Source organism: Corvus moneduloides, chromosome 23, assembly GCF_009650955.1.
Source record: "Corvus moneduloides isolate bCorMon1 chromosome 23, bCorMon1.pri, whole genome shotgun sequence".
In the NCBI taxonomy this organism is placed as follows: domain Eukaryota; kingdom Metazoa; phylum Chordata; class Aves; order Passeriformes; family Corvidae; genus Corvus; species Corvus moneduloides.
In genome coordinates this window covers 5,498,856-5,523,868 of record NC_045498.1, presented here as the reverse complement: position 1 = coordinate 5,523,868, position 25,013 = coordinate 5,498,856, and the positions used below count along the sequence as shown (strand labels likewise).

Sequence of the window (25,013 nt, the reverse complement as noted above, 5' to 3'; positions counted from 1 at the left end):
GGTGACAGGGACAGGTGGCCACAAGAGGCATCTCCGGCTGCTGCGTGAGCATCCCGAACCTTTCCTGAAAGAGAAAAGCCTGCGGGAATGCCAGCACAGCCTCGATGCCCTGTGGGATGTCATGGACACATCAGAGCTGCCGCACTGGGCTGGCACGGGCCTGATGGGGCTGACAGCACGTGGCAGCCCCAGCCCTGGGGTGTGAAAACCCCCTGGGTGTGACACGGGTGGCACAGGGACACCCCGGGGTGCTGGGGGAGCTGCCAGGACAGGCAGCCTTGAGGCAGATGTTTAATCCCCATATCTGGGCTGAGCAAAGATAAAGCTGGAGGAATGGGATGTGGAAGCGGACACACTCCAAGAATCCCTGCAGCTGGATCCTGGCCGGGCCGGTGTCTCCCTCAGGAGCTGCTGGGATGGCGTTTTCCTCATCCTCCTCCGCGCAGGGAAAGCGGGACCCAGCACCCAGATAAGGGGCAGCCGCTGGCGCCGGTGGCACAAGGACACGGTCTGGCCCTGCTCCCGTGGAGCTGCCAAGGTCCCTGCGGGGCAGACAGCGCCTTCGGGCTCCCCCTTTCATCCCTGCCCCAGCTCCCAGCTGGGCACATGCCCACGCTGCACTCTTCTTCCTCCTCCTCCTCCATCCCTGCTGGGCAACCTCCCCTCCCTCTCCAGGAGCCACCCCAGCTCTCATCTGGGGAAACTGAGGCAGGAGGCGAAGCAAGCCCGGCTGTTCTCAAGGGGACAGAGGCATCCAACCCCCCAAACCGGGGTGAATCCCCTCGCGTGCAGCTGCGGACTCATGCAGGGACCCCTCACCTGGCCGGGGCAAAGGGGCCACCGTGCGAGGGCAGGGCAGGAGCGGGCACAATGTGCCACCGCCCTCGGAGCCAGGATCCTTCTCTGGAAGCGCTCCCAGCTCCGAGGATGAATCACACTTTCCCCCCGGGATCAGATTGCAGCTCCTACACTCGAGAGGCCGGACCTGGCACCGCTCTCCCGGCAGCAGCCGGACCCCCGAACCCTCGGCAAACACAGCGAGCGAGGGCAAAGCCGCTCCTAAATCCCATCCACGCTGGAATTCGGGCAGGTTGGACACCCCACGGCGCTGCCTCTGGGCTGAGGAGGCGCCGAGGTTGGGCAATTTCCCTGGTACCTCCAGCCTGTCCCTACCGATTGTGTGGGGACAGCGCGGGGACGGAGCCGCCGTGGCAGTGCCAGGGTGGTGCTGGTGGTGCCACGGTGGCGACGCCGCGCTGGGTCCCTGCTCCCGGGGCAAATCTGCCGTGCGTGACGGGAAGGAAAAATCCACCAGGAAGGCAGACACAGCCCCAGGTCAGCAGAGAGCGGGTGAAGCTCCCCACAGCTGCTCTTTGCTCCCCACGACCGCCCTCAGCCAAGGACTCCGTGTTGGCAGCGCGGTGCCCGGAGCCGCTGCCACTCATCCCAAGAGCCGGATCTCAAACTTTCCGTCTCTCAAACTCTCTCCTGACTTTTTTCCTGCCTCTGGCAGCGCCGATAACACACCGCCAGCTCTGTTTACCGGAGCAAAGTCCACGCTGCTCGCTGCCGGCGGCATCTCCCTGCACCGCCCGGCCCCAGCGTGTGCCCGCGGCCGGCCGGGCTCTGCCGGGCACATCGGGGACGCCGGAGCCGGCTGTTGCCTGGTTATATCCACAAAACATCCCCGTGCCGGGGCCTGGGCCGGGGTATCTGCTTACGGAGCAGGGAACAGCTGAGCCTCCTCACTCCCCACCCTGCCCTTGGCAGCTCATCAGATAAAGCCCAGCCCGGGCTCGCGTTGTCATTGTCCCCTCCAGGCCCTACAAGGGTTGTTGGTCCCGGCCCGTGCGATCCGCAGGTTTCTCCCCTTGGCAGTCGCAGCTCTAGATAGATATTTATACACCCAACTTGTGCGAATTAACAGCATTCCTCTCCGATGGAGTCAAAAATAGAGGCGCTTCGTGGAACAAAAAAAAAAAAAAGAGAGAGAAAAAGAAGGTGTGTCGCGCTGCAAAAAGCAACAGGATCCAAAAAAAGAGAAAAAAACCCCACTCAAATCTCCCTTTTCCTTTTAAAGCTCTGTTCCCAAAGGATGGACCGGCACTGTTATTTTAAACTCGATTTCTGCAGCCCCGTGGCCAGCGAGCCATGGGCAAGGTGACGGTGCCAGTGACGGGGGTGGCACTGGGCGATGTCGCAGGCTGTGGTGTGCGCTGCTGGGTGGTTTTGGGGCACGTAAGCTGGAGACTTCCTGAGAGGCGAGTGGCGACTTCCTGAGCACGGCAGGAGCAGGAGCGGGCAGAGGTAGGCTCAGGGGGCAACACCGTGAGGGGTGGACAGGCCAAAGGGTGACCCCAGGACGATGCTCCCATGCCAACGTGGCAAAACATATCTAAAATGGGTATTTTATGTAAATATTTGTTGGTGATATTATGGACAAAAGGTTTAAGGATCCATGGAGTGGGGAGGATGGGGATGGGCAGCATGGGAGAGAAGAGCTGTGGGTGAGCAGAGGTGGGGAACCAAGTGGGTGAGGGCAGAGTCGCTGTTGGACACCCAGGAGTTTGACCATGGCCACCACGGGGCTTTGGAGAGAGAAACAGCACCTTCTGCACCCCCAAAACAGAGGGAAAAGGGTGGCAGGGATGGGTTATGGGCGGAAGAGGAAGCAGAGGCTGCGCTCTGCCATTACCGGGGTTTGTGGGGCCGACCTGGGGCGTATAAAGAACCCCGAGATTTATTTAATCCATTGATAATCAGTACCTGGGGAGTGCAGCTCTGTGCTACCAGCACCCTCACAGATCCCGTTCCATGCTCAGGATGAGGCCGTGGCATTCAGAGGCCACGAGCTGCATCCTCTGGCATTTCCCCTTCCACCACAGCCAAACCCCCGCAGCCCCAGGGGACCCCACCCCGGCACCCCATTATCCCCATCCCAGCCCTGCCCAGGACCCCGGTGGGACGGGGACCTGCGGATCCAGGGAAGGATCCGCCAGTGAGGCTGGAAGGGGCATTTTGAAGACCCTACAAAACAAAGCTCCCCCATAAATCGGAGGGTGGGAACAGCCAGGGCTGGATGGGAGCTGGGGGGCCGCTCCCCAGGGATGAGGGCTGGCTGTAGCCAGTCCCTGCGGCTGCCTCTGCCAGGGATGCAGCCAGCCTGGCCTTCCCCGCCCTCCTCCTCCTCTTCCTCCTCCTCCTCTCGGGGGCGGAGGAAGGCAGCGCCCGCAGCTGGCACCGCAGGCCGGGGGAAGCGGCTGCTCCGGGGAGTCTGATTTCCAGCGCTGTTTATTAATAACCCCTCTCCGCCCCATGCTAAGCCCATGTGCAGCGCAGAGCCGGCGGCGCTGGGCTCCAGGGGAGGAAGGTAAGAGCCCACCCGGGCGAGCAGGGCTGGGCAGGAAGGGGCCGGTGTCCGCCCGGGGGGGGTCTCGTGGGTGCGGGATCCTCGGCGAGGTGGGGGGCCTGGGGCAGGGATGGGGTGGGGGGAACGGCGGTTCAGCATTCCTGGACCCTCAGGAATGATCGGGGAGAGAGGGGGTGGTCTCTCTGGAGCACCCAGGAGTTCTGAGGGGCCCTGGAATGAGGGGTGGTGGGTGGGAGAGAGCCCCCAAGCCCCGCTGGGAAGGCAGAACGGGGCCCTCCCCTCCCGTCCTGCCCATGCGAAGCGGATCCAAGAACTTTGAAAAACAAGCCCTGGCAGCGGGGAGGGCGAGGAAAAACGGGGCAGAGGAGCCCTTTCCCCACCTTTCCAGGCGCTGCCCCCTCTCCAGCCGCCGGCTGCTGAGTCCGAGGCTGCGATGTGTCATCAGTGCCGAAAACTGCCTTATTAGGAGAGAAAGTATCGGTGAAAATCAGTTCTTTGCTTAAAGCCGTTGCTCCGAGCCGAGGGCTGCCTGTGAGTGCCAGCCTGCGCTCATTCCTTCGGGAATGACTAGACATGAGCTCAGCGGCGTGGCCGAGAGGTGAGAGCATCCTCCCACCGATCCCACCGGCTCTTGGCAGCAGCAGGAAAAGCCCCGGCTCGTCCCCGAGCGTTGTTGTGTCCATCCTACCCCAAATAGCAGCCGGGAGAATGCGAGAGCGAGGGTTTGGTGGTGGTGGCGGCAGCTGCAGGTGCCGTGGCCGGGGACAATGCCGCGATCGGATGACTCTGCAAAGCGCCGGCTGCTGCTGCTGCAGACGCTGCCGCTCGCCCGGGGCTGTGCGTGCGAGGTTCTCTCCATCTCAGTCATCCCGGAGCCTGCCTGAGCTTCCAGCAGCGCATTCCCTTGCCGTGAGGTTATGGCACACCCGCTAAAACCCCCCGGCAAGTTTTCCAGGGAGCGCTCGCACGGGTCACGTCGGTGCCGCTGGGAAGGGTGGCCGTGACAGGTTGGCTCCAGAGCAGCTCTTGGGTTTGGGGTCTGGATTTACATCCCTCGCTTCTCCTCCGTGGCAGTCAGACACTTTAATAGGGTTTGAAGAGGGTTTTCTTTCCTTATTTTGGACAGTCTGGGCCCAAGCTGACACCAGAGCGTTGAGCCCTGTGGGTGACGTGGGGATGGTCACGGCAGCAGGGCCACGGTAGGACCTCCCTGGCTCTGGGGTCTCACAGGGTGGGGAGGAAAGGCTGAGACCTGTTACACTCATTGCTCTGGTTCACATCCCCTCTCCTTCCCAGGGACCTGATGGCACAGCCCGAGCCTACTCCAGAGCTGCAGTTGGATGAAGCCGGAGCATCCCCAGCCCCACAGGGAGCAGCTGAAGGAGCTGCTCCACACCCAGAATGTCCTCACCCACCATTGGATCCAGTGAGGAATGGATCTAAACCCCTGCACAGGGACAGCCCAGACTCCAGCTGGGATCTGCAAGCTGCCAGCAGGGATCCTTCCTCGGAGCTAAACCCACCAGGGATCCAGCTGGATGAGGATGCAGCCGGGGCTGGGATCCCGCTGGATGTGGACGTGGCAGGAGTCCCGCTGGACGTGGATGCAGCTGGAGTAGGGATTCCACTGGATGTGGACGGGGCAGGGATCCCGCTGGACGTGGATGCAGGTGGGGCAGGAATCCCACTGGACATGGATGCAGACGGAGTAGAGATTCCACTGGATGTGGATGCAAGCGGGACAGGGATCCCAGCAGATGTGGATGCGGCAGGAGTCCCGCTGGACGTGGATGAGGCTGGGACAGGGATCCCACTGGGGGAAGATGCAGATGGAGTAGGGATCCCACTGGACATGGACACAGACAGGGCAGGGATCCCAGAAAACGCGGATGGGGCAGGGATCCCGCTGGACATGGACGCAGAGGGAGCAGGCAGCCCTCTGGATGCTGATGCCACAGAGCACCAGTGCCTGACCCTGGAAGAGCTGGGGAATTATTTCCAGGAGTGCATCGAAATCGTGGAGCAGCTGGAGAGGGAGCGGGACAGCCTGATCGCGGAGCTGGCCCAGCTGCGGGAGCCGGCGCTGCAGGAGATCCGCCATGCCCACGAGGAGATCCAGGCAGCCTGCAGGCTGCTGGCCAAGGTGGAGCTGGAGAGGGACAACCTGCGGGATGAGATCCGGCAGATCAAGCAGAAGCTGTTCAAGGTGACCAAGGAATGCGTGGCCTGCCAGTACCAGCTGGAGAGCCGCCGGCACGACCTCTCCCAGCACGCCGCCTACCAGGGCGAGCTGGAGAGCCAGGCCGGGCAGCTCTCCGGGGAACTTTCCCAGCTGAAGGAGACCTGCGAGAAGGAGAAGGAAGTTCTGAGGCAGCGCCTGGAGGCTCCGCCGTGCCGGCAGGACAACCTGTACCTCCAGGAGAGCCGCCGGCTTTCCATGGAGTTCGAGAGCTTCGTGGCCGAGAGCCGGCGGGGGCTGGAGGAGCACTACGAGCCCCAGCTGCTGCGGCTGCTGGAGCGGCGCGAGGCCGGGGCCAAGGCGCTGCAGGAGATGCAGGGCGAGATCCAGGGCATGAAGGAAGCCCTGAGGCCCCTGCAGGGCGAGGTCAGCCGGCTGCGGCTGCAGAACCGCAGCCTGGAGGAGCAGATTGTCCTGGTCAAGCAGAAGCGGGATGAGGAGGTCGGGCAGTACCGGGTACGTGCCCCGAAGGGCACCACTCCACCTTCTTTTGAGAGTGGGAGTCGTGCTTTGCGTCCAGGGAAATGTGGGTGATGCAGGATTTGCTTGTAGGGCCCAGGGAAGGAGTGTGGATGAGGAGGATGTGGAACATCTCCTGCTGGTTGGAATCAAAATTATCCCCCAGCCTGGCACAGGGCAGGTGAAACAGGAGGCCCTGGGAATAAGGCAAACCCAAGGATGCAGTAGGAAAGTTTGGGGCTTCACCCAGCTTGGAAAATAGGTTTCCCCTGAATATTTTCTCACTTGGTTTTGGCCTGCCCCTCAGAAATGGCTCTAGGAATGAGGTGGAGGGGATGGGGGTTTCCTTCCCAAAGCTCAGCAGTGCTGCTGAGCACAGGCACCACACGTTTCCCACAGCTCCTCCGAGCACAGGACTGAGCCAAGACGTTTGGAAAAGCCAGCTTCGAATAAAGGTGGCTTTTCTTTCAAAAGCCTCTCCTGCTGGGGCAGATTCTGCCACTCCTACTGCCAGGAAGGGTCTCACCCCCTGTCCCCACAGCCCCAGGGCCGGGCTGCCTCCTGGGAGGGTTATTTCTGGCTGGGCCAGGCATCCCCTCAGCCTGAGGGACAAGGCAATTCAATATCTCCAAGAGCACATTTGGCAAAGAGGCTCCACAATTAATCTCCCCCCTTTCAATACTCTCTGTTCTCGGCTCGCAATTGCTGCCTCCTCCCAGCAGTTTCTGGAAGCTGCCATTCCCCTTCCATCACAGCTCCTCCCTGCTGGGATGGGGACCAGAACCATCAGCACCCATGCCACGGCTTGTCCTGGATTTTCAGGGTCCCTTGGACCCCTGGTGTGCCTCCACGTTTTCCTTTTCCCAAATTCCTTATTTATCTTCTTCTGACTCACGGGTTTATACAGCTCTGGCAGCTTCTCAAAACACACACTAAGTAGTTTAGGGGACAAAACCGAGCAGCCAGGAGAAGCCTTAAGGACAAAACACAGCCCAGCCCAGCCCAAATTCCCACCTTTGTATGAACGCAAAGCTTTTTTTGCAGCGGTTTTTAAAGAGGGTGCTTGGGCAGGGACAGCCTGGCTGTGCTTGTCCAGACCAGCACCATCCACAGGGGGATCCCTGAGGAGAGCGAGGGAAGCACTGGAGCACAGGCACCTTCCTCCCTCAGATTATCCACTCATTTTCTCCCCCCAGGAGCAGGTGGAGGAGCTGGAGGACAGGCTGAAGGAGCTCAAGAACGGGGTCCAGCTCCAGCAGCGCAAGAACCAGGAGCTGGAGGAGCTGAGGACCAGCCTGCATCGGGAGCTCTCCATCTACAAGTGCGTTTGGGTGCCATTCCTGAGGGGCAGAGGGGCTGGGAGGAGGAAAGGGATGGGTGGGAAGAGTCCAGGGTGGGGTCACAGGTTTTTCCTCCTGGTCCCCAGTGGATCCCAGCAGGAATTTGCCCAACAGCAAAGAGGGACTTGCTGGAAACTCCTGCAGAGGAGTGGAGTGGCTTCCCAAGAAGCAGGTGTGGCAATTTAAGTGGTGGTTTCCTCAGAAATATGTGGAAATGAGCTGAGGTTTAGCTTTGGGGAGCCGTGCTGTGGATGATGGAACTGTCCTCTCCTGGTTTCACTCAGATCTTCATTGCACATGAATTCCTAAAGCTCTAGAAAACATCCATGAGTTTGTGGATTGTTTTACTCACCCAGCTTGGAGCTGTTCTGTTATTCCAGCCTCAGCTGGACACACTTAACCATTTTCTGCAGCCTTTAGCATTCCTTTTCCCCTTCTCCACCCAAACCTCCTCATGCAAACGCACCACAGGAGGATATTCCCTACCCCAAAGCTTCTTTATCCAAGCACAGGGAAGAGCTCTCTCAGCCTGTGCTGTCACCAGCCATTCCCAAGGGGACACAGTGCACTTAGGATTCAGCCCAGATCCCAACACCACCCTGTCCTTGCAGGGTTCTCCTAAACCACAGACCAACATTTAATCCCAAGTGCAGCAGTGGAGTCTCTTAACTCCTGGAATCTACAGATTGCCAGCCCTGGAAGTGGCACGTTTCATGAGGTTTCACATTTGCTCTGGGGCCCTCAGAGTTAAGCGCAGCTCTGAGCTGCCTTTTCCAGTGGCTCCCACCAAAAATGACATTCCCTTCTGTTAAATCCTGTTTGCCAAGGGCTCTGGAAGGGCTGGGCCAGGCCCACACACTCACAAGACCATGGACTGAACCTCTTGAAGCATTTCCCAGCTCCTTTTTTCTTCCATACTGTGAAAAGAAAGAACGTTTCCCAGAAACAGCACATCCCTCTTTCCTTTTTTTCTCCAGCCAAAGCATTGATGTAAATATTCCATAGCTTAAAATTTCCTTTCTACCCTTACAGGAGCTGCTTAGAAATCTACGGCCACCTCTGCAAATCGGAGGAAAAAGCAGAGCAGGACTGTTAGAGCCTCTGCAGCAAAAACATGGACAGAGGATCTACAAGGGATGTCCCCTCCTGCTGCTTTATCCTGCCTGATGTGCAGCAGCTGCCTGGAGTCGGGAATGCCGGGCAATCCTTTCCCTGGGTATTTCCCCAGGTGCTGCTGCTGCTGCTCATGTAGCAAAAGTGCTTTTCCCCAGAGGAGCAGAGCAAACAATCTTTGCACTGAACAATGGATATGGATGAGGAGTAACTGGTTGATGTTTTGCTGTGTTTGGGAAAACGTTATCTTGTCTTGTTCTAGATTGTTTAAGCCTGCACAGAAAGTTTTGGAAGCTGGTGTTGGAGGGTTTGATTTTTAAAGTTTACATGCAAGAGAAGCTTTCTCCTTTGAAGAGGATTTTCTTTTGTATTTCAAGGGTCTCTGCTGTACTGGGAAGTGCTCCACAGAAATGAGGTGGTGGGGAAGAGGTTTCCACTTTATATCGAGTCTCACACTGAAAATAAAAGGTCAGAGTTTAAGGAGCCTTTTCATTCTCAGAGCTGCGTCTCAAAAGCTCGAGTTTGTCTGTCAAGCCAAGGTGTTTGTATCAAATTCATGCTGCAGGGTAACAAAAAGCAATTGTGGAAAGGGCTAAAGGCAGAGTTAAAATGCAGATGGCAGCAGGGCTTGAGGGAAGAACAGTTCAGGGCTTTGGTGGCTGCTTGGGGGTTTAAGTGCTCATTAAATTTATTTCACAAGGCAGCAGAAACGAGAAGGGGAGAAATATCCATGTTAAAAATTAAAAAATATCTCTACCAGCTTCCAGCCTCATGGAAACACATAGGTAGAAACCACATTCAGCTCCCTGAACAGGTAAATACCCTCAGCAAAGCAGTAAATGCAGAAACAGCACAAAACTCCCCAAATTTCGCAGCGTTTACGTAGAAAAACTTTATTCCAACTGAAGGACTTACACGCAATTAGTCATGAGGAGATGGAGAGTAACAGGCTGCTGGTGGCACTGGACACCCGAGTGGAAGACGTGCAGGACCTTGTGGTCAAGGACTAACTCCTAAAAAAAGTAGCTCATCCACGTTTCATTTGTTTTCCACCAGCTGCCAAGGCTGTTGAGGGCACCGGGGTCATCCGTTGGTACAAACAAACACCTTTTACAACTTGAGGGCTCCCCCAAGTTTTAAAAACCATTTCACAGAAAGGAAAGAAACATTATGTGAAAACACAGCTCAAGAAACACACAATAGAGCAAAAAACATGGGAGGTGAAGGAGGCTCTGCAGGAATAGCTAATGAATCCAAACCGCTGGCGCCCAGCAGGAGGGAGGAAAGGGAAAGGAAGGAAGGAATGAAAAACCCAGAATTGCCAGGAGAGACAAAAAAATAAAGAGAAATTTCAGTTCAAGTCAGAACTTGCAAGTCTTGTATCTGCAAAGGCAGGAAAAGCCACAAGGTACAGATAACTGAAGGAATTCCAAGGCTTCTGAGTTGTACTGAGGAGGACAAGGCCTTCCACACCATTTCTGAGCTGTGGGGGGATTAACACTTGGATCATCTCTGTTGGCTCAAGCCCACTCGGGCAGCTCTGCCAATGCAACTTTTGTTTAAATTAGGCAAAAGCCTGTGGCTGGAGCAAGCAAAAGAGAGAGAAAAAACCCCAATCCCAAGCTTGCTCTGCGATGAAGGCAGTGAAAATGGGACAGCCAGAGCAATAAAGGAGGCTGCTGTAGGAATTCTGGCCAAGGAGCCACAGCAGGGACCTGGCTGAGGGGGCTGAGCCCTTTTGTTTTTGGGGTGGTGGGTTCTCAGTGTCTGGGTGGAAAAACCTGTGATGGGATCTACAGGAGGATGGCTGAACACAAAGTCTACGTGTGTCTCAAAACCAGTGTTAAGTCAATATCAGGGTTGAGAGGGAAAGAGAAGGAGAAAGACTAAAAATAGGGAAAAGTTGTCATCTAGGATCCTTGACCTTCTGGATCCACGCTTCCTTCGGGATCTTCATCGTTGTAGATGTTCTCTGCCTGCAAGACAGGGATGGAGGGACTGAAGAAGCATTTCCCACCCCTTTGGACAGGATTCCACCTGCCAGAACACCTCAGAAAGTCCTGGTAATTTTTTATTTGCTGGATCACCCATCCCTGATCCCATTAACATTAAAGCAGCAACACAAACAACCTTATCCATAAAAGCCAGGTCTCGAAAAACTTCCTAAGTGTCCTGTAAATAGGAATCTGCTAAAGGAGAGTCCACTGCAAGACTTACAAAAGTGTTTCAAGTATTTATTTTGTAGATCCTCTACTCAACAGCACTTTCTAAAAGAACTACACAAGAAAGCTGCCAAGAACAAAATTTAGAGATAAACAAACAAAAAAAAAATAGGCAAATCGTCTTGTCAAAGGTCAAAATTGTTTTCCAAAACCTTCAACAGCTGGGAATGTAGGGGCCAGCAAATTGTTCCTGTTCATCAGCACCCTTTTCATCTTTGGAGAATGAAATCTCAAATATTCTTAAAGAGAATAACTACAGAAACCTCAACTTCATCCTTGGTTCTCACACACTGTTTTCATTCAAAGACAGAAGGGAAAACTTTCCTTCTGCACCAGCACTTCTTTTTTATAAACACAAAACATGTCCTGAGTATTTGGAAACCATTGTTCTGGCCAAAGCTAAAGGGGATTTCACTGTCCCTTTGAGATTTCAGCAGTGCTACAAACCGGGTAATTCTGAGGGCTGTAAATAAAAGCAGGAATGCTGAAATCCAGGAATTTCAACACCATCTCCCACCTGCCACTTCCTGCACCTTCCCAAGCAACTCACCATTTGCCAGACTTGCATGATATTATCTTCTGATACAGAACAAATGACCCAGGGCTCATTGGGATTCCAGGAGAAATCCGAGATCTTTGCAGTATGACCCCCATGGATAAACTAGGATTGGGGAAACAAAAAGGGGAACGGTTTGAGATTTGCATTGCAGGGCGAGTAATAGGTTAAAATCATTCATGAGAGTGAAAAGACTCACCAACAGCTCTGGGGGACCATCCTCAGCATCCTCAGGGGATTGCTCCTCTCCAATTTTACTGCAGAAAAAAAAGAAAAGGTGGGGGTGGTTGTTTTGTTTTCGTGAAGTGTGATGCAATTAATCAATAATATTTTGTGGGGAAAACCTGAGGAATTTGGGATTTACCTCAAGTCCCAAACATTTAGCCTGCGGTCCGTGCCACTGGAGGCCAGGATGGTTTCATTATGGGGAGACCACTGAACCTGCAGACAAGGATAAATTTAAAAGTGAGTTTAGAGAAGCTGGAACAGGACATTCCCAACACTTCATTTTGTACCCTGGAAGCTCGACAAGAATTCAAATTGATAACAACACAAATATATTCAAATAACATTTATCACAGCAAGCAGTTTGTATATATTCACACACACAAAAAAAAGACATTTCACCAAAAAAGTGCCACCTGGAATTTTTCCTCTAGCAAAGCCCACGTGTTTCCAAGTGGAAACAGCTCCTTATCTTAACAAGGATTGCACAAATAGAACCCACGGATTCCTTGAGCACTAGGCACAGCTCTCACATGAAAAGAAATCACTGTAATTAAGCTTAACTGCCCAAAAGCTCACATTTACTGCTTCTGCTAGAGATAAAGCTCTCCAGAACACACCACCTAATAGGATCACAGGATTAGGAAAGAACACTGAATTCTGCACACCAACGTGGCATTTCAGGATCCTGTAATTTTATTTAGACATAACACAGTCTGAAATGATAATCCCTCCACCAAAAAAGCTCTACATATTTTTCCTCTGATTAAGGCACGAGTTGGTGATGGAAATATTTAATCTGCTAAGCAGGTGCTGCCTATGATGTGAACATTCTCTACTTACAGCAGCAAAACCAGCAATTATCTTTTGTCAGAGGGTGTTAAACCTTCCTGCAGGAGCAGGCTGAGGAGGTGGAAACACTGCAGCCATTTCCCTGGGCCTCCTGCTTCAATCTGCTGCCATGAATAATTTAATGGACTCTGCACTGCTACCATTTCATCCTTCTGCTGTGGTTAAAGCTCCAGAGCATTTCCCTGATCCCTTTCTGGATACTCTTTCTGTACTGGAGCTCTGCAGCTCCACAACACCACCCAGAAAAGTATAAGCAGGTGAGAGAATAAAATACGAGTTTTAAAGTGCAAAAACGTTGTGGAAAAGACTGGTTTTCTTTCCCAGACTGCTGAGTAGAACTAAGTCTGTGAGGATAAAAGATAAAGACTGGTTTTATACCTGAAATATTTCATCTTTATGTGATTCAAAGGAGTGCAGCTTCAGTTTTAGGTTTCTCAAGTCCCATAGAGCAACAGTCTAGGAAAAAAAAATATTTTGTTGAAGTAACCAACATGTACATCCACCCCAGAAAGTGAGCAAGGATGTTCCAAGATCAAGGCAGAAGTACCTTATCAGCTGATCCTGTGGCCAGGATAAACTCACTGTAGGGATTGAAGGAGAGGCAGTTCACTTCAGCTGTGTGAGCATCCACGGAATGACTGGGTTTGGAGGTGTTGTTTGACCGGGTGTCCCAGCTGGGAGGGGAAAACATAGAATTAAAACACAGCTTTATATCCCATTTCACCGAGGGATTATGGAGATGACAAAGCCTGAGGGGCAGAAGCAGTTTGTGAAGGGATTCCCCCACTTACATCATGAGCTTCTGATCATCAGCAACGGATCCAAAGAGGGATTCATGGAGCAGGTGCCAGGATACATCTTCCACCACTGCTGTGTGTCCTGTGAAGATGGTCTTGGCATCCACCACTTTGCCTTCTTTGGGAACAGCGCTGATATCCCACAAGCAAATGGTCTTTAAAACAACAAAAATGTAAAAAATGACATCTTTAACCACTCTCTTTCCCTCCTCCCCCTCAACCCCAGGATGTTTTTGCCCTTCCCAAGGCACACCAAGCGCAGGTTTAACCCAGCTGTGCTCCAAATACTCACATGATCATCAGAAGCACTCAGCAAATGCCCACTGAGGTTTGGGTTCCAGGACAGTCCATACCCCTCCTTCTGGTGCCCACGGAGACGCAGGTCCGGGTTGCACTCTCCAGAAGGATCTGGAACGAGGCAAGGTGAGAATTCCAGTGCCTGGAATCATTTCCAGCACATCCTGCAATACCTGGCATTAAGTTTACTTTTAGCCCAGTAGCCACCTCCATGCTTTGGCTCAAGTTGCCTGGTCCAGCTGCGTGGAGAAACAGCAGCTCAGCTGTTACTGCTCAAAAAACTCCTCCTGAACACCCAGAAATATAAGGTGGGATATTTCTCTTTCTCTCATCTTCTCCAAACTGTCCTTTTGAAGTGAGGAAGGCACTTCTGATGCTCCTCACAAGTGGCAAAAGGAGTTACTTTAAACAATCTCGATGAGTTCGTAGGTAAATGACTTAATATATTTACAGGATATCAAGGGAACAGCTCAGCTACCCACCAAATCAATCATAATTTCCAAACAATCCATTTCCAAAAAAACCTCAAATACCTGACAGTGAGATGACAGAACAAGCAGTGAAAGCGCAGGAAAAGGTTTCCTTTTCCATGGATACATTTGGATACATCTGTTTAAACTCCATACAAAATAACATCATACACAAACACCCACTTGGCCCTAAAATCCCAAATAAGGGGTAATCCACACCATTTTTTCACCTCTTTTTCACCCTTAGGGAATGAGTGGCTGCTCTCTGAGGCACACACCTGGTTTGGAGGGGTGTTTGGTGTAATCAAAGACCAGGACATCACTGGAGGGAGTCTTGGTGGCGATGATGCAGGGGTTCTGGGGCATGTAACGGGCTCTGTTCACCTCTCCCTCGTGGTTTATCTTGATTTCAATTTCAATTTTTCCACTTACTGAGCCAAAGCCTCCAAACTCTAGGAATAAGAAAGCAGGAGTTGTGAATAATAAGCCAGTTTCAGAACGAGGCACAAAGAGTTGATTCAAGGTTTGCTATCAAGCTCTCAGAACAGACAAAGTTGTGGTAAAAACAAATTGCAATTTTAGGACTGTGACACAATTTGCTGAAGCTCCCTTATCTTTATATATAAAGTAACCTGATAATTCATAAAACTGCACAATTTTGGCAAAAAGAATGGGTTTGGGATTATCTTAAAATTGGAGTATATATTTTTGAGAAATACTAAAATAGAATAGAAACAATTATTTATTAGACAACCCCATGTTTATAAATAACTTTAAGAAGCCCAAAGATCAAAATACTCATTGCACAATCCAGACTTCCAGTGAAAAGAAGAGCAAACATCGGATCATTAAGGACTTTCACCAGGTGGAAAGATTGATTCAGCCAAGCAAACAGGAGGAATGCCTAACTTGGGACAGCCACAAAGGTTAAAAAATCATCAGATTTAAGTCTGATTCACTGAATAAAATACAATTTCACCCCAGAGGGGCTGGGACAACAGTCAGGCAGCAGGACTCAAGACAAATGAAGAATGTTTGAAACGTTACATTCCTCTGAAATAAAAATATTTCACACGAGCATATGTAAAATTTTTTTGCATGACTTTATGTAATGCAGATGTGGTAACAAAAATACCAATAAAAAGCACTGCATGGGATTCAATGTCAGTTCCTGAGAAACAGGGAAGGGAGAGGTTTTCCCACATAAATATTTTTGCAATTAACCTGCCCCTTCTGTTTTCATCATTAGATTATTAAGACATTCAAGAAACAGAGTATTTCTCTATTAAGGAGGCACCACTTAGAAATAAATTTGTTTAGAAGTAAAATCTGAGCTTTGCTGCCTGAACTTTAGGAAAAGACAAATTTTCTATTGAGAAGGGAAGGGGAAAAATGGTTAAAATCCCCGTTTTTGGGCTCTTACCTCCTTTCTCGCTGTCATAGTGAGAAGCATCAAACTGTGCATCGTCGTTGGGCAGCTGCACACTGGCAATCACCAGGTGGTTCTGTTCATCTGAGGTGTGGGTGCCCAGCACTAACCTGTGGATGCTGAAATCTTTGCCTTCAGGTCTACAGGGGAAGAGAAACAAAACAGGAATCACAAAATTGCTTCCCTGTGATTATCTGACACAGGAGAAGCTGTGGCTGCCCCTGGATCCCTGGCAGTGTCCAAGGCCAGGTTGGATATTGGGGCTTGGAGCAGCCTGGGGCAGTGGGAGGTGGCACTGGATGGACTTTAAGGTCCCTTCCAACCCAACGAGTTTGGGATTCTGTGATCTCAACCTAAAAGTCTCTCAGCACAATCCTGGATTTGCTGTTTATTCCACTTTAAAAGGAGAGCAGAAGGATCCCTTTACCTTGTGACATCAGGAAGCCACTGAGCAGTCAAGCTGGGCCACTCCAGGGCATGGGTCATCACCAAATCATACAGGAAGGGGGTATTCTTTTTCCATATTTTATATTCCTCATTGATCACACGCTCTTCCACCGCATCATCAAAGGCTGCTGAAGTGGGTTTTTAAAAAAAAAATACATACAATTAATTATTTATAAAAGTATTTACAGACACACAGCGTCGTGGGCACGCAGTGGATTAGAGTCAACTACATCAATCACACCTTGGTCTGCTGCTGGAGCAGTTACCAAATGGTTAAAAATCTCCTGTTGCACTTGTTAATCCTTTTTTTTCCTGGATATATGGCTGGGAACGAATATAAACTATGTCAAATTTCATCCCTGGAAGTGTCCCAGGGCAGACTGGACAGGGCTTGGAGCAACCTGGGATAGTGGAAGGTGTCCCTGCCCATGGCAGAGGTGGAATGGGATGAGCTTTGATGCCCCTTCCAACTCAATCCATTCTGGGATGATTTGCTGATGTTGTTACAGCAGCACAATAAAATTCTGAGACCTAGTGCACAGAGAGGCAAACCCCAGACTTGTAACGATGTTTAAATGCAGGAGATCCAGCAACTGCTCTTAAACAGACCGGTCTGGGTGCAGCCTTGAACTACTTGTTCCCAAAATCCAGTTTTCCAAGGCTCCTTCTGCTGCCTTGTCGCTCTCAAACGCTTTCTCAGCCCATCTGCCACCAGCCTCCGCTGTAGAGGAGAAGGCGACGGGCAGACCCGGGGAGCTCACCCGCAGAACGGGAACACCCCCCTGCAACCGGGGCTCATCCCCTCGGAACCGAGGGCATCTCGACGGAACGGGGGCACCCCAAAGGAACCGGAGGTCGCCTACGGAAGGGGAGAATCCCCGCGGAACGGGAGCTCACCCATGAAACCGAGACACCCCCGCAGAACCGGGGCACCCTCAGGGCGCGCGGCAGCGGCCGGTGACACCTCTTTGTCTGCCCGCCCCCCTCGCAGGGCACGGCCCGGCCCTCCCGGCCCCACAAACCCCCTCCTCGGGGCGCAGGGGGCGGGCAGAGGGTCCCGGCCCGGGCCGCTCTCCCCGGTCGGTGCCGCGGGCGCGGGGAGGCGGCGGCGGCCATTACTGAGGGGGCCCCCTCAGGCCCCGCCCCCGCGCGCCCCCTGGCGGCACCGCCCCGCTCCCCTCACGCCGTAACGGGGGGGGCGGGGGGCACCCCGCGCCTCAAGGCGGAGGCCGCGCCGCCCATACGGAGCCTTTACCTTCCTTGTCCGCCATGGCGGGGCGGGGGGAGCGCGGCGGCCGCGGGGCGCGAGGCGAGGCGGGGCGGGCTGGGCGAGGCGGGCGGGCGGTTCCTGCGCTCGCTGCTCCGACCCCTCCGGCCGCGGCTCCGTCTATTGTTTCCTGCCCCCGCTGCGTGCGGCTCCCGGCGCCGCGCACCCCTTCGCGCGCCAACGCCGGCCAATCAGCGCCCGCCGCCGGGAGGCGCCGGCCAATCAACGAAGGGCAAGGGGGCGGGGACGGGAGCGCGCGCGACGGTCACGTGGGCGGCCTCCCCCTGGGAGCCCCGCCATTTTCCGGAGCGTCCCCAGCGCGCCCTTAAAGGGGCCGCGTCCCGCGCTGAGGGGCGGCGTGTTCGGGGCCCGGTCTCGGTTCCTGCTCCTCGCTCCCGGTCCCCGATTGGGAAGAACCGTGGCTACGGCTCCCTCCAGTCGTCACAGCTGTGGGCAGAGCGTGTCGGGGCGGGACTGGACCGGACCGGTGCGTGTGTGGGCCGAGGCCTCCTTCCAGGGCCGCCCGGACACCATCGGGTATCCTCGGCATGTTATTAATTCTCAATAATCATAAATATATTCCCTTTTTCCACAATTCAGTGTCGCGGTGAGTTTCAGAGATGTAATATTTGCTGGTTCTGGTTGACTGCTGAGGGTAACCCGGGACCTGACTATCCACAGCTGAGGCTTAACAGGTTTAAAATCAAGTATCAAATCAGTATCTGGGTTTATTCCTCAAGAGATACCCCGACTTCTCAGTTTCAGACTTCTCCTTGCAAAGCACCTGATATTTACCTGGAATTAGAAACTGGGTATCCTATGTCTTGATTTTAAGCCTTGGAGTAAGAATTAACTCCTGTGTAAAAGGTATGGGATATCTGTAAATTATTTGCATTGTTTGTGGAAGTGTTGGGCTCAGCTGTGGATAAATCTTATGATGCACAAAAATATTAAAGAATGGTTATGATGTCTGGAAATCTGGAGAGGAGAATTAATTAGCCTGAAGTTAATCAGGTTTTTCAGTTCGTGTCTGTTGGATTTACAAATGAACAGGAAAGCAGCAACTACTGAGATCAGGTCTGAGAATCTGACTTTTAAATTGGGCAGTTGATACAGTTCTTTAGGGTTTTTTTTTTTTTTGGTTGGTTTTATTTTTAAAAACTGCCAGAAAAGGGACACAGGAAACCCTTTGCACTTGGGTGACAGCTGGATTTGCCACGCACGTGCTTCTAGGTCTGGAGGTTTAAATGTAATCCTTGTCCTAAGAGAACACGACTTTCCTTTTTTTCCTGAAGAAAAATCCTCTGTAAGGTCATATCAGGGGTTTTTGGGGGCAATGGCATTTCAGGTGTGTGATGTACAATGGGCTGAGCACCCTTAAAAAATATTAATTAGAAGTTAACCTAAAGCGTGGAAGTTTAATTCACGTTACAGCTGTTTCCATCAGGGCTGTATTTTATTATTTGTGAACGAATGGAATGCTCAGTGTACACAACAAGGAGGAAGAAACATCATTCCTCCCAGAAAAGGCCAAAGTCCACAATTTCCTTAGGGAATGTTTTCCCTTGGCTCTGCTGGCTGAGCAAACATCAGCTCGTGGCTGTGGGATTGAACTCCCAGCTTCCCCATCTCCCCCCTGGTTTGACACCAGACGACTGAAATCACCCGAATTTAGCACTCAAGAGGAATTCTCGGTGTTCTCCACAGGTTGAACACTCCGTGGCCGTGTTTCCCCAGCAGCAGGAAGTGAGGGAGAATTCCTGGATCTTCCCCAGCACCAGGAAGTGAGGGATTCTTGCAGAGCCCTCAGCGATGGCAGCCGAGGACAGGGATTACAACCTGACCGAGGAGCAGAAGGCTGTGAAAGCCAAGTACCCCCCTCTCTGTAAGAAATATGAATGTGAGTATTTTTAGTATTCTTTTATATTATCCTGATGCAGCGTGGGTGTGACAGTGCAGTTGTGAGGGCAAGGACGATGACAGGAAATACAGAAATGAGAAACCAATTGTTTTCATCATGCTTTTCTTGTTATGGGCACTGAAAAAAATCATGATGAAAATAAATTAAGTCCCACCTTGAAAACTTTTGCTCTTCTGAGCCCTTTCTTAGCAAGGCAACCCATTTTTCTACCTCTCATGTAGGAAGAGACATTCAAAAGTGTGCTGGTCTTGTGTGTGGTGTTTTTACTAAAGGTGATTATCTCTGCCTTTCCCCACCCCTGGAATGTCTCCTAAGAGGATGTGGGTGGCAGCCCGAGGGCCAGCTTAAGGCAGGAGACCATTCCCTGCCTGTTTTCCGTATTACCAGTGTCTGTCTGGAGGGACTGTGTTATAAGAATTTATATATTTAGGGCCTGTTCAGATCTTTATTTGATAGAAGTGCAGAAATACGGTGACATATCACAGGAGCCATAGCTGGAAGAGGTTTTATCCTTCTTTTACATCCAAAGGAATTTGTTTGCTTTAGAGACTGTTGTTCAGAGCCCTTTAATAGTGTGTGAACTCTCTAAACAGCACCAGAAGAATTTTTTTCAGTTGAAGTGATCATGGTGTGGCATTTATTTCACATCCCAACTTAGTTCTGCTGTAACTTTGCATTTCTTTCATTCCTCTGAATAAATATAAATGAGGTTCATGTAAAACTGGATACATGCTTGGCATGTTAATCATGCTTCATGAGTAAAGTTTGCCTTCTGTTTTATATTACATCCTGTGTTTTAAATTCTTCTCTTTGCATAATGGCTGCTTTTGGGTGTGGACAGGTAGATTTCCTCACTGAGCTGGAAATATTTGCAAATCTCATCCTCTGCATGAATAACTTCTAGTCCTGCAAACTTCGGCATAAACTCTTTACTCCTGGTTCACGTTTCTTTTTATTGGAGTTAACTTGTGGAAGCCTGTTGGGTTACAACAGCCAAACCCTGCACTGACATAATCACATTAAACAGGGGTTTCTTTGCTGCTTGGCAGAAATAATCCAAAATCCCACCTGTGCTAAATGTTTCTAATGTACAGATTTATCACACCTGCAGATGAATGCAAGAATGTTCTGTTAGAAAATCAGGTATTGATGTATTTTTTTTTTCTTTAATCCTCATGTTATAAATACTTCTGGTGACATCATTCCTTTTCTTTTCGCTTCCCCTCAGATTTGGATCACACAGCAGACGTGCAGTAAGTGTGGGCAGCTGGGATTTGGATGACAAATTGATTATTTCTTACACTGCTTTAAGCCTGGAGTAACAGCCAAGGCCACTTTGCAGATGTAACACCTTGTGGAGCTATGAAATGTCACTCACTGGGTGCTTTGATGGTCGATTTTGTTCCTGCTTTTGGGGCACCATAGAATCATGTTTGGTTTCTTTTCTAATGTTCCCATGGTGCTTCTGAGTAAGCCTTTGTGTTATTTGGAAATGTCTTTTGAAATCTCCTTCCAAACTCCTCCTTTTAAATGAAATTTCTTCTGTGGGGTTTACTTTTATAGACACCAATTAGCCATATGAGGAAAGACCTTTTTGCTGACTGGTAAAACATTTATTTTCCATGTTGTCCCAAGAAACTCTTCTCACAAACTAACAGAAAAAGAAGGTGTTTTTTGCTCATTCACCTTCTCTGCATTAATTCTCATGTTCTGATTGCTCACCTGCAAGTTACTTTGGGGCTGTTTCTTTTTGTTATGACCCAGTATTATATTCCAGTAATTATTCCATGTGTTTTTAGGCTCCATGCCTGGGGAGACACGTTGGAAGAAGCCTTTGAGCAGTGTGTTATGGCCATGTTTGGCTACATGACAGATACAGGGACCGTGGAACCTGTGGATACAGTGGAGGTAGAGGCAGAAGGTGAGGACTGCACTTCTTAAATGGAGAATTATGAGAGGGAGAAAGGAACCAAAAATCTGAATCTTTACATTTAGTCTCACTGCAGTTAATTAAAATCTAACTAAGCATCACAATCTGAATCTCCTGTACATCTGAGGTGCTCTTAAAAATGTTTTTTTGCTGAGACAATCACCTGACATCTCTGCTTCAACCACACAGGGCATGACATGTTGTCTCTTCTTTTCCACTTCCTGGATGAGTGGCTGTATAAATTCAGTGCTGATGAGTTTTTTATACCCAGGGTAAGTGGTCTGGTTTCATTTTTTTCCATTTGTAGCACGAGGCTGTTCCCTAATAATCCCAGCTCTGAATGTAATGGGATTTTAGGGGAAAAAGGAACACCAAAAAAATACAAGGCCAGGTTGGATAGGGCTTGGGGCAACCTTGGCTGGTGGAAGGTATCTAAACAGTAGAAAATAACCTTTGTAAGTGGGATTTACTGTGAATTTCTGCCTGAAGATAGAAGGTGTGACTGACACATTTCTCCTCCCACTTTCTCTGCAGGAAGTGAAAGTGCTTCACATCGACCGAATGCAGTTCAAAATAAGATCGATTGGGTGAGCTTAAACCATTGTCTAAAAATGGATTGTGGACTTTACCTGCTTCCTTTGAGGCTTTCACTGTTCTGTGCTCATCACTGAAACTAATTATCACATTTGGTAAATATTACCAAAATTACAACCACCTCTCTCCTTTTGTTTTTGCCTTTACAGGTGGGGAGAAGAGTTTTCTTTGGACAAACACCCACAGGTAGGCAGTGGTTCCTCTTTTCCATTTTAGGAGGGGAGGTGTAGTGTCCTTTAAATCAGACCTCCAGAGATCAAAATAGAAACGTGGCTGAATGCTACCACTGAACTCAAGATCTCACTTTCTGCATGTTTTTTGTGAATGTGTCCCTGAAACTGTTGGCCTAAGCATGACTTTTTTCCTCAGCACTAGCAAAACTCAACAATTGGCTTCCTTTTTGTGATGTTGGTAACACAGAAGACCAATCTTTATTCAGAGTTTGTGTGCTTGGGTTCCACATTTACTGGTAGAGCCTTTTGCTTAGTCAGTTTTTGCTTTTTTCTGCTTTTTTTTTTTCCTAAAGAATTGCTAGAAGCAAAATCTGATGTCTTTACCTGTGTCATTTTTAGCCTAGCAAATGTTGATGGTCTGTCAGAGGTAAGAGGAGGAATTTGTGGTATTGAGAGGATATAAAATAAGGGAAGAGTTCCCTTTCCACTGTTTGGCCTGGCCATTAGTATGGTAACTTCCTTATTCATCAGAACAAATACAGTTACAGCTTTTTGGAGGAAAAAAATGGATAGCATTTGAGGAAAGTGCTAAGAACTGGGGGTTATTAACTGATAAAAAGTATAAAATTTAGAAACTCTATGGTTTGTGTCTCTTTCCTAGGGCACAGAGGTCAAAGCCATAACTTACTCAGCAATGCAGATCTGTGAAGATGAAAAGCCAGAAGTCTTTGTCATCATTGATATTTAAAGCAAGAAGAGTGTGGTTGAGTGGATATTAATCATCATCTGGCAAAAGCCCCCTAAAACTGTAATCCCTGTGGGAAAAAACGAAGGAATTGGCCAGTTAAAACCAGAAATTGAAGGGAGTGATTGCAGGGAATGTCAGCCAGTGAGAAAGAGTATAAGAAGAATTAATTGGGGTTTTGGGGGATATGGAGAAGGAGAGGTTTGTACAGGTTGGAAGTCTCCCAGGAATGCTGGCAGTCATCTTTTAAGGCTGCTAAATGTGCTAAGGGCTGTATGAAATACAGAAATTGGTGGAGCTGATAACTAAAATACTCCCTTTTTGCAGGGTGGCAGGAGATAATGTTCATCTAGATTGATTCCATTTGCATATTTCATGTTCTAATTCTGGGCTGACGTCCCTCCTCCATTTTACATAAATCCGAAATAGCTGCAGCAGCTCAGATGTAATGTCGAAAAAAAAAAAAAAATCGGAGTGTTTAAAATTAGACACCAAAAAAAACGATGCCAATTAAGCAAACAAACCACCACATCTTTTAAACGACTTAAAAAAGAAGTCGTGCCAGCAGGTGGTGCTGAATTGCTGTAAATAAACTGCCACGTGAAATCCTAAAGCCTTGTGACCGTGTACCTGGAATCCTCTTATCACCTATGAGAACTCTGGAAAGTTGGCAGCTTTGCTGCTGTGGTGGAAGGGGGTGCACCAGGTTGTAAAGGGATGTTCCAGGTTCTCCCTGGGTTCACTCCCAACTCTATGTTGTGAAAACGGAGTCTTTTTTAAAAAGCAGATGGTTCGGATCAGTCTTTTAGAGAGGACAATACAGACCATCTTTTAATGTCAAAGGATTATGGGCTTCATTGAATCAGAGTTAATCAAAAATAATCAAAGTTGTGTTGTTGTTGTTGTTTTTAAATGGGATGGCAAGTGTGCATTACCTGCTGTTTTAATTTAATTTAAAGGTGAAGAGCACAGACGTGGCATGCTCTGTTACTGTAAATGCTCCAAGTGCCTTTCTCTGGAGGTGGTGTCTCATCCTATAAAGTCATCTTAAATAGTTCTGGTTTAATTTCCATGTTGTAAAGACTGAGGGATAAAACCCCTCTTATTTTTTTAAGCAAGCCTCAATGCCGAAATAAAACTTGGACTGAAACAATCAATGGCTTTGTGAGTGATTTTGACCGGCCAATTCAGACACAAATGAATTACACATGTGCTTTGTTCCCTGCTAAGGTGAGCAGACACTTATTTTATCAGTAAGAATTGCAACGTGCGAGTTTAATGGTACAAAATAAGTGTGATTTTGACAGACTGGGGTTTATTCCTCCTCAGGCAGAGCCCTGGACGCAGTGAGGGCATGGCCGCCATTGCGGCCCCTCAGAGGCCGCTCTGAAACCTCATTGGCTGGCTGCGTCACGTGACTGGGATCGGCCAATCGGGCGTCGAGTTGAGGTGGCGCTTGTTCCCCACAGCCTGAGGGGCTCAGCGGGGGCTGAGAGTCAGTGGCTGTGGGGACACGGACACTGACTGAGGGGCTGTGGGTGAGGGTATGTGGGTATGGGAACACGGACACTGACTGAGGGGCTGTGGGTGAGGGTATGTGGGTATGGGAACACGGACACTGACTGAGGGGCTGGGGCTGAGGGTATGTGGGTATGGGAACACGGACACTGACTGAGGGGCTGGGGCTGAGGGTATGTGGGTATGGGAACACGGACACTGACTGAGGGGCTGTGGGTGAGGGGCTGGGGCGGAGGGTCGGTGGCTATGGGGACACGGACACTGGCTAAGGGGCTGGGGCTGAGGGTCAGGGGCTATGGGGACACGGACACTGACTGAGGGGCTGGGGCGGAGGGTCAGTGGCTATGGGGACACGGACACTGACTGAGGGGCTGGGGCTGAGGGTCAGTGGCTATGGGGACACGGACACTGACTGAGGGGCTGGGGCTGAGGGTCAGTGGCTGTGGGGACACGGACACTGAGGGGCTGGGGCGGAGGGTCAGTGGCTGTGGGGACACGGACACTGACTGAGGGGCTGGGGCTGAGGGTCAGTGGCTATGGGGACACGGACACTGACTGAGGGGCTGGGGCTGAGGGTCAGTGGCTGTGGGGACACGGACACTGAGGGGCTGGGGCGGAGGGTCAGTGGCTGTGGGGACACGGACACTGACTGAGGGGCTGTGGGTGAGGGGCTGGGGCGGAGGGTCGGTGGCTATGGGGACACGGACACTGGCTAAGGGGCTGGGGCTGAGGGTCAGGGGCTATGGGGACACGGACACTGACTGAGGGGCTGGGGCGGAGGGTCAGTGGCTGTGGGGACACGGACACTGACTGAAGGGCTGGGGCTGAGGGGAGGTGGCTATGGGGACATGGACACTGACTGAAGGGCTGGGGCTGAGGGGAGGTGGCTATGGGGACATGGACACTGACTGAGGGGCTGGGGCGGAGGGTCAGTGGCTGTGGGGACACGGACACTGACTGAGGGGCTGGGGCTGAGGGTCAGTGGCTATGGGGACATGGACACTGACTGAGGGGCTGGGGCTGAGGGGAGGTGGCTGTGGGGACACGGA

General features: G+C 50.9%; 3 protein-coding genes across 9 annotated transcripts; 2 read left to right on the top strand and 1 right to left on the bottom strand.

Annotated features, from left to right (window-relative positions):
- The first annotated feature begins 2,113 nt into the window (after positions 1-2,113).
- On the top strand, positions 2,114-9,006 carry SYNC (syncoilin, intermediate filament protein). Of its 2 annotated transcripts, none has more exons than XM_032132080.1 (4): positions 2,114-2,307; positions 4,667-6,065; positions 7,265-7,389; positions 8,441-9,006. In XM_032132080.1, the coding sequence occupies exons 2-4, from the start codon at positions 4,674-4,676 to the stop codon at positions 8,502-8,504; spliced, it is 1,581 nt and encodes a 526-aa protein (XP_031987971.1). In that variant the 5' UTR covers positions 2,114-2,307; positions 4,667-4,673; the 3' UTR covers positions 8,505-9,006. The 2 variants fall into 2 exon arrangements, with proteins under 2 accessions (XP_031987971.1, XP_031987970.1); XM_032132079.1 differs by lacking the exon at positions 2,114-2,307 and adding an exon at positions 3,179-3,370.
- Positions 9,007-9,388: 382 nt separating this feature from the next.
- RBBP4 (RB binding protein 4, chromatin remodeling factor) lies at positions 9,389-17,247 on the bottom strand. Of its 3 annotated transcripts, none has more exons than XM_032132096.1 (12): positions 17,072-17,247; positions 15,797-15,944; positions 15,364-15,509; positions 14,219-14,392; positions 13,466-13,581; positions 13,168-13,328; positions 12,924-13,050; positions 12,755-12,832; positions 11,664-11,740; positions 11,499-11,556; positions 11,294-11,404; positions 9,389-10,497 (listed from the first exon to the last, which is right to left on the bottom strand). In XM_032132096.1, the coding sequence occupies exons 1-12, from the start codon at positions 17,085-17,087 to the stop codon at positions 10,432-10,434; spliced, it is 1,278 nt and encodes a 425-aa protein (XP_031987987.1). In that variant the 5' UTR covers positions 17,088-17,247; the 3' UTR covers positions 9,389-10,431. The 3 variants fall into 3 exon arrangements, with proteins under 3 accessions (XP_031987987.1, XP_031987988.1, XP_031987989.1); XM_032132097.1 differs by having other exon boundaries at positions 15,797-15,941; positions 17,072-17,210; XM_032132098.1 differs by lacking the exon at positions 17,072-17,247 and adding an exon at positions 16,714-16,853.
- A 117-nt stretch (positions 17,248-17,364) lies between these two features.
- On the top strand, positions 17,365-23,603 carry ZBTB8OS (zinc finger and BTB domain containing 8 opposite strand). 4 transcript variants are annotated; one of them, XM_032132103.1, is made up of 9 exons: positions 17,365-17,570; positions 17,684-17,690; positions 18,791-18,983; positions 20,233-20,257; positions 20,804-20,925; positions 21,124-21,206; positions 21,469-21,521; positions 21,678-21,714; positions 22,363-23,603. In XM_032132103.1, the coding sequence occupies exons 3-9, from the start codon at positions 18,896-18,898 to the stop codon at positions 22,447-22,449; spliced, it is 495 nt and encodes a 164-aa protein (XP_031987994.1). In that variant the 5' UTR covers positions 17,365-17,570; positions 17,684-17,690; positions 18,791-18,895; the 3' UTR covers positions 22,450-23,603. The 4 variants fall into 4 exon arrangements, with proteins under 4 accessions (XP_031987994.1, XP_031987993.1, XP_031987992.1 ...); XM_032132102.1 differs by lacking the exon at positions 17,684-17,690; XM_032132101.1 differs by lacking the exon at positions 17,684-17,690 and having other exon boundaries at positions 17,365-17,620.
- The last annotated feature ends 1,410 nt before the right edge of the window (positions 23,604-25,013 follow it).